The sequence below is a fragment of the Strongylocentrotus purpuratus genome, unplaced genomic scaffold (genome assembly GCF_000002235.5).
Source record: "Strongylocentrotus purpuratus isolate Spur 01 unplaced genomic scaffold, Spur_5.0 spur5_contig_870, whole genome shotgun sequence".
Lineage (NCBI taxonomy): Eukaryota > Metazoa > Echinodermata > Echinoidea > Camarodonta > Strongylocentrotidae > Strongylocentrotus > Strongylocentrotus purpuratus.
In genome coordinates this window covers 421645-430116 of record NW_022145580.1, presented here as the reverse complement: position 1 = coordinate 430116, position 8472 = coordinate 421645, and the positions used below count along the sequence as shown (strand labels likewise).

Sequence of the window (8472 nt, the reverse complement as noted above, 5' to 3'; positions counted from 1 at the left end):
GAAAACTTGTCTACAAGTTAGACCCTATTTTGACACCAAAACAAAATGCAATGGAGACTGGAGTCCCTAGCTTTATCAGTCATTTGTTGTGTCTACCTGTATGTCTTCTTCCAAGAGGGATATATGAAGTTGTTCACTTCTTGAAAAAACAACATATATATTATTGATACAAAATTTAGGATTTTTACCACCGTCTTTAGTTTCCTCCATTTGTTCATATAAAGTCTATAATGGAGGTATGTGAGTGTGTGTGTGTGGGGGGGGGGGGGGGTTGATGATGACTTTTGGTGTATATAGAAGAAAATAGAAGCTGGTTCAACAACAAATTTATGACATTTCAACTTATATTTGATGAGAATATTTAAAATGTAAAAACACAGCATTTCAAGTAGGATGGTTGGTACACACGAATACATGTACATGATTACAGTATCAAACATCATAAAAAGCATACGACCATGCCAGTCACATAGCTCAAATCTCTTGATCATTATTAAAAGAAATATTTGTCACTATTATTGAGGAAAGAATCCTACCTGGGATTTAAAAACCAAGTGTGACTGATAAATATGCATTCACTTTGCACATGTGCATGTGAATGTAGCTTCCTAGGGAGAGGAGATGGTGCACATATTGTGTTCAGACTTGAACTCAAAGTGAACAACATTAAATTCGGATCCAAGCCCGGCACTCATGCCCTTTGGCAAGTTGTTAATCTATACTTACCACTCTCCACCCAGCTATTAAATAGGTACCCGGTAGGATGCGAACGTTAAAGTGACTCGGTAACATTGTTGAAGGTTGATGAAAAAAAATGTGTAATTTTCGCATGAAATGTTACTTATTATATTTCTTCTACTGTACTAACCCTTTAACATGCAAACAATCCTGAAAATAATCTCAAACCACAAAGATATTTATGGTTTTCTTTGAAGGCGTCACTGTGCGACACCCTCTAACAGTAAATTCTCCCAACCATTTTTCCATGAAAATAAGATATAAGACGGGCTTTAAAAAATCTTAACACTTAAATGTCTGGAATGGTATATAGAGCCGATTCATTGCTTTGTGAAGATTTACATTCACCTAAAATGTAATTAAATTGTAATAATATAGTTGGAAGAATTAAGGAATTGATCAGGTCAGTTTTCCCCAATTTGTATCATTAATATGGTCTGTTTTCACTCAAACTTGTACATCCAGCATTAAAGTCACTACCTTATTTGGAATGTGGATACTATTAATAATAATGATGATAACAATAGCAATTAAAAAAACATCTGAGACAACAAAAAAAAAATTATGAGCTTTAAACTGAGATGGGAATATATTTCAGCCCAACAAAAAGCTGGGGATGACATTTGACAATGCACAAGTTTGCACATGGAAATGCTTATTCAGTCTAACAAATAATGCAGGGTCTGATCTACAAAGGCTGTAGACTACCTTGTCGATAAGCCCCGTACTCCAGCCGTTCCGCATCCACTGTCAAGTTGGTTTAAGCTTGGCTCAGGTCACAATCACTTTTGATCAAGTATCAAAATAAAGTCTTTCCTTGCAGAGGTATAGCGTAATATAGAAGGCAGCCACAGACTATTATATTTCACAAAACTGCCGAGTTCCAAATAAGAGTATTCAAGACTCCAATGACAGTGTGACAGCACCAACGTTCAGAGTTTCCACATTTTTTTATGAAGTCACTGAAGATGAACTAATCCTCTCTAGTAAATTTGTTCAAATTTTCCTATCACAAAAGCAATGCACTATCGCCCTCTCCTTCCTCGACTTCTTCCTGAAAAGGCTCCTCTGTTGGAGGGCATATGACCCCTCCCTCCTCGGATAGCTTGGTGGGGGAATCCCCCAGGTGGGGGCGTGGGAGGACGTTGATGTTGTTGATCCATATTTCCAGAAGGAGGAACACCACTGTTCCCCATCCTAACACCTATAAAAAAGAAGAAAAAAAGTAAAATAAGGGAAAAAAGACTTGGCAAGAGGGGCCACTGATAATTGTCTGCTTGTGAATACAGAACAAAATCTTATGCTATGGTCACAAACCCCAAAAGCAGCCTGCTCGGCGGCCGAGCGGCGAGTTTTTAACCAATTCTGCCGGCGGCTGCCCGGCCACCGAGCGGCGGCCGCCCAGGCACCGCTCGTTTTTAGGGCATCGCTCGGTCGCCGCTGAAGTTTTAGCGCAGAGTTAAAATTTGGGCGGCGCCTGCTCACTTTTCACTCACCGCCAAAATACGCTCGGTGCCTGGGCGGTTGCCGCCCGGGCACCGACCTAATCGCTGGGCGATGCCTAATTCCAGCAGCGACCGAGCAGGCTACTGATCGGTCGCTGTTCTGATTTGTGACCATAGCTTTAGTGATACAGTAGGCTAGGCCTACATCCTGTTTTTCACATGAATCAAATAGGGAAACTTAATAAAAAAATGAAATGAAAATGAACTATGGACATTCCTGATTTCTTCTGTAAGGGAGGTAATATTGGTAATAGCAAAACAAAACAAAATTGGAGCATAAAAACAGAACCAGTAAACATACCTACAATTCTTATAAATCTTGTTGAACCTGTGCTCTGTGAACATATAAAGACACTCATGGATATGACTTACCATTACTTGGCTTATTAGGTGCCTGCTGGGCTAGTCCTTGATTATTTCCTGTAGGCGAGTTGCTTCTACCATCTTGCAAATTCTAAAGAAGAAAAAACAACAAAAAACAGTCAATCTGTTAATTCAAGAAATCATATGTCTGGCATTTACTTCTTGTTTTAAAGGAGAAGTAATCATTTTTTTTTGACAACCTATTTTTATTCTCACAAGAGTATCTGTTTTTGTGAATCAAATAAAAGTGATTGTGACCTGAGTCAACTACTGAAACAATGGTTGTATTTAATAGAGTCATAGAGCAGTCTAGAGCCCTTCCCCTCCTCCAAGTCAGAGCATTCATTGTGTGTTATGATTGACACACAACCCTAAACTCTATCCCCTTCCTACTTCCATCCGCTATTCCATACCCCCTCCCAAAATCTTCTCTTATGGTAGGCCAAATCTCAATTTTGATTTATAACACCCCCCCCCCCCCCTACAATTGACAATTCTCCACTAGACATCCTTATAGCCCTCAAATGTTACATCTTGATGATGACTTTGTAGACTAAAAATTGTGACTCCAGATACAAAATATTATCCCTACTATACTGTAGAGAAAGGTACGTTTCAAAAGTTCTTTCCAAGCTACCCTTAATTGCAACTAAGTAGGCTACGTTTTTCACCTTAAAAAAGAAAAAAATCACAATGAAACATGAAGACTCACTATTTTAGATTGAGCAATGAATTCTGGATTCGGTTCACTCAGGTTGGGGGTCTCTGAGAATATCATACAGTACCTGTCACAAGAATAAGAGATAGCAGGGAGAAAATACGAAAATGAACAATCAAAGCTATTATACGTAAAACATGTATTAAAATTTACATTCTATTAATGATATTTGGATATGATGTTGACTATTGTAAGTGATTTATTTTGCTTTTAAATATTACATTTCTAAAAGTATATCTCACTCTTGTTGATTTATAGCTTATTTTGTAAAATCTATATAAAAAAATCTTTTATCTTCAATTTCTTTGAGTCCATAGAAATGTTTGCATAATGAAATTTGTAGAAATAAACTTGAATTGAATTGAAATTGTATAAATGCTAAAGGATATTATCATAATGCTTTTTGGTTATGCCTTTCTGAAATTGCTTAATTTTCATTTCTCAGAGATTTTGTTTTAACACGCCAGCAATAAGGTACTCACTCTCCAACTTTTTGAAGTTTTCCAGCCTGCCCACTATAGAGAGTCAAATGATTCCTGTACATTGAAGAATACCTGTTAAAATACAATGGATCATAATTATGTGTACAACATGATATATATTATGTCATTTTTAAAATATAGTTCCAGTTAATGGACAACATTCTACTTCATTTCCATAAATTTTTACCTCTCTCCTATCTCTGTTTACCCAAAAATTAAACTGACATAAAATAGGCATATCTTTGTATTTGTCCATGTAGTGAATAGGTCTTTTAATAAGTTCTGAAAAGATATCTGCCTTTTGATGAACCGCTGTTTAATGTCCGCATTTATAAATAGTTCAGAAAGGCATCAGCAGAAGTTTAGCAACCCATCCTCAAGTGGACATTTTTTTATTCTGTGAAATTAAAATTCATCATCACAATTAAATTTGAGAATACTACTTCTGTTTGACTACTTACCCTTTAGTCAATCTGATAATATCACCACTCTGAACGATTTCTCCCAGCTCATCCCATAATGACATATTGATGCATCCTGTTTTATCAGCCACTTTACAAGACCTCACCTCGTGCCCATCTTTAGTCTTGGTTGGCTTATCTGAAATTGCAGAATTATATTTAGAAGTGTTTGATCAAAATTCTTTTTCGAATTGAATACCAATAAAATGTAACAGTTACTAAATGAGACAAACTGTAATATAAACAAATACATATTAATAATTGATCTTTTATCAAACAAATCTATTCAAGTGAAATGTGAAATAATATTGTGCATTCACATCATTAAATCTATTTACACTGTCAACAAGATTGTAGCTTAGAAAATTACAGGGCAAATTCTAATCTGATTCATTGCTCATAATTAAAACTGTTTACGGAACATAAATACAAAAATCAATGAAAATATAACAAATTCCTGTTAATCAATTGGCTAACAACAGTGCCTGATATTTCTAAGGATCTGATTTGGAATGAAAATTTGAAGCAAAAGAATACACAAGCCCCCTTACCTATATCAAGGACGATGAATATGATTTGAAGATTCTTCATTCCTGGTCGCAATTCTTTGATTAAAGTCATTTTTTGTTCTCTTTCATTGGCCATTTCATCAGCTCTCTTAATCTGATAAGATGAAGGTAAGATGAAGCCAAGACCACCAACTGATACCAACTTGTTGAAGAAGAAAAAATATTACTCAGATACCCTGACGACTCTACCTAAAAGTCATTAAAAAAAAAAACATTATTCGAGATTACTATAAAATGAATTGAAATTTGAAAATAATATATTTAGGTTGTTGCTCTCTGATGAAGTCTTCTGTAGTATCAAACATGTTCAAACAAAGTGTATATGATTTGTTCATGTAGGAAATTGGATTTATACATGTTTTTCTTATGCAAATGACTTTGTATAATTTGCATAAAACTGCTGTTTAAAAATACGGTGAATGAAATGTAGTTCCTCGATTTATAAGTTTGTTTTGGTATCTTGAGGAAGAATTGACATATTTTAAGTCTATGTAAAAAAGGAATAAGATTGCTTATAATGTGTAATAACTAATTTTTACTTCATTCAAAAGGTGTTTGTACAAAAATAGCAAAAAGAGGAAGGATATTTTGTTTATAGAATTGTGATAGGTCTTTGTATTTGGGCGCGGGAATCTGCCTGACATAGCAGATACATGGGTACACATTGCATCTTGTCATGGGCGAAGGAGGTTATGCGTGTGTCGGGCCGTCTGTTTAACGTGCAACGCCCTTGTTTCTTTTTACACCTTTGAAAGAAGTAAGTTGTTTTCTTAAATGTCACTTTGATAGTAAAGATTGTAAGCTTTGATACGTGTCTATGAAATGTTTTTATGTCCTTCAGGAGAGGAAAATAAGGATTATTTTGGAAGGAGAATGTATTTGATTTTGTACTTGACAACTTCCGTTAGTCAGAATAGCGTGTCTTCATAGGGATATGGTATCTAGTTAATCAAATTACATTGATCGTTTAAATAAATGTTATTACATTTATTCTATATGATGTTTAGATAAATTGTCATTTAAATGGTTAGTGGTTAACGCCTACCTGTATTTAGTGCGTGAATTATTGATTGTAATGATTTCGCCGTTGAGGGCGAATGATGTTAATATTGTGATAAAGATGGCGGCGCCCATGGAATCTTTGTATGATAATTTAATTGATGAGTTACTTTATGTAATATGTTATTAGTATACTATAAGGATGTTTTAATGATTTGTTATAGATGACATGCTAGCGAGGTTTGCTGGAAGCTGTAATATTGTGGTCTGGGACTGTGTTGTCTTTTGGGAGCCGGGAGCTGCTCCTGCTTGTATCTTCAGAGACCTTGGGTAGGAATTATAATACGTTATGATAATAATACATACATTGTTTAATTGGTGTAATGTTGTTTATTAATGCATTTTGAATATGTACTTTCATATAATATGTGTTAATTAAAGACAATGATATTGTCTTAATTATTATATTGTCATTGATGCATGATGCCACAGTTAAAACCAACAGTGTGATAATTTACTGTCTGTTTACCTCGCCCACATTGTTGTATACTATCAGATATATGTTGATAAGAATCTATACTTGTCTTGTATTTATGTTTGGCACATCTCATTGATTTGCAGGGTTTTCTTCATGCTGATGTACATGTGTTACTGATGATCAACAAATAAATGGGCTCATCACCCAACCTACAATCAAGCTGCATATGGTTGAGTTCTTTGTGCCTACCCCCGTATTACGACATTCATAACGTGAATTTTTCATTCTAAAATCAATTTCAAATATTGTTTGTAATTGTATCAGAGAATGACATGTCAAAATCTCTGTGGTGTGACGTAATATTACATATTGACATTGCCATTAAACTTAAGTTGAGCTTAACACAAAGAACTTTGCGCATATTGTTTGTAATTGAGTGCTGTACAGTGAGTTTACACGCTTTCATTGGCCGATCCGCTGGAGTGGCTTCAAATTTAAGTGAGAGAGGGCCTACTTAACTAAAGCGCAAAACAAATGGAAGATTGAACTCACGGAGCAAGATTGGAGACTAAATGAAAGAAGATAGTCAAGTAACCAGTAACAACAAAGAGAAAGAAGATATTCTGAGCAAATATTTTGAAAAAACATTCACAAATGAGGACAAAGAACATATTCCCACTCTAGACAGCAGATACCAAGGAGAACTAGTAGAGACTGGGGAGGTCGAAGAGAGTCATCTGATTTTCTTCCCTGGGCCCCGGGTCCTGACCACAATATAATTCTAACTAACCTCTACCCCCAACAAAGAACTTTGCCCATTGATCGGTGTACAGCGAGTTTACACGCTCCCATTGGCCGTTCCACTCGAGTCGCTTCGAGTTTAAGTGAGAGAGGGCCTACTCAACTTAAGCACATAGAACTTTAGCTTACGTAAGTTGGAATGACTTCGGGCAGGATTCCGAAAGAATGATTCCTGAAATAAACATACATTTTTAAAGTAATAGATTTTACCCTCATAATCACGAGTACCACTCCAGCAAAGCATAGAGAGTCAATGCTAATGCGTATTGACCTCTAGCACTGCACTACCGTACGTGTTAATAGGCAGCATTTGAATACATGAATAGTCAAGACATTACACTCACAACAGACAAATGCACACAATCATGCCGACGCGTGATGCGGCTGATCGGCAAGTTTGACAGTAGCCTCACAATTTGAATATGTATTGTAATTATTCTTTCTATTATATTCTAATATCGGAAAAAAATTGTATTTTATTGCTATTTAGGTGTCATCAATTGTCACTAAAGTACGACTAAACTAAAGTACCGATTTTTAGTGAAATCAGTCAACAGTGGTGTTTGACTTTGAAATGTTGAGAATCAATAGCACAGCTTTTATTAATACCCAGCCAGGATAGTAATGCACCTATGGGTGCACGAGTACCAAATTCCATTGCGTTGCGCCAGCTACAGCAATCAGCGAGTTTATGACCTCTTCAGTCAGGCCGCAGCGCGGCTCGCCCTGATAGAGAAAGCACGCGAACGCCAATGGAACTGCACAAAACATAACACTACGACAAATCAAGTATATGGGCCAGGTGTAAAGTATTCATTGTTTTACTTTTGGTTTTAAACATTGAAAATAAGTCTAAATACAAACAAGCTCCAAAAATTTACATAAAAATCGCCAGAATATCTCGCAAAAAGTATTGTTAACAAAAATATAACTTACAACAGCAAGTAATATGTGTTAGATTTGTGACTCCCGTATCTGTTTCTCAGAATGAAGCGTATGGAACGCTACTTTCGAAAATCTTCAACGACCTCCCTTCTTTAAAACTTATAGTCTCGTTTTGCGTTTCTTTTTCGATATCATTACTGGAATGGTAGTAATAACTATGGCATTTTCAAACATTTTTTAATTGAACAATGTCTGCAGGCACGGATCCGACGGGGGGGGGGGGGCGACGAGCCTGGCAAAAAACAGGTTAGAAAAACGTTAATTTTTACCTTTTTTAGACACAAATTGAAACCCCCCCCCCCCCCCCCCCCCCTCTAGCAAAAAGAAGAAAAAAAAAAGGAGTGTCCGCCCCCCTTTCGAGACAACAAAATAGTGCTCCCCCCTCACTGAGCGAAATATCGGTCGGCGCAATT

General features: G+C 36.2%; 1 protein-coding gene across 1 annotated transcript; it reads right to left on the bottom strand.

Moving 5' to 3' along the window:
• Window positions 1-1157: 1157 nt before the first annotated feature.
• On the bottom strand, window positions 1158-8144 carry LOC115920518 (SOSS complex subunit B1-A-like). Its single transcript, XM_030976363.1, has 7 exons — window positions 8051-8144; window positions 4819-5025; window positions 4268-4406; window positions 3807-3878; window positions 3319-3391; window positions 2616-2697; window positions 1158-1942 (listed from the first exon to the last, which is right to left on the bottom strand). The coding sequence occupies exons 2-7, from the start codon at window positions 4910-4912 to the stop codon at window positions 1764-1766; spliced, it is 639 nt and encodes a 212-aa protein (XP_030832223.1). The 5' UTR covers window positions 4913-5025; window positions 8051-8144; the 3' UTR covers window positions 1158-1763.
• Between the last annotated feature and the right edge of the window lie 328 nt (window positions 8145-8472).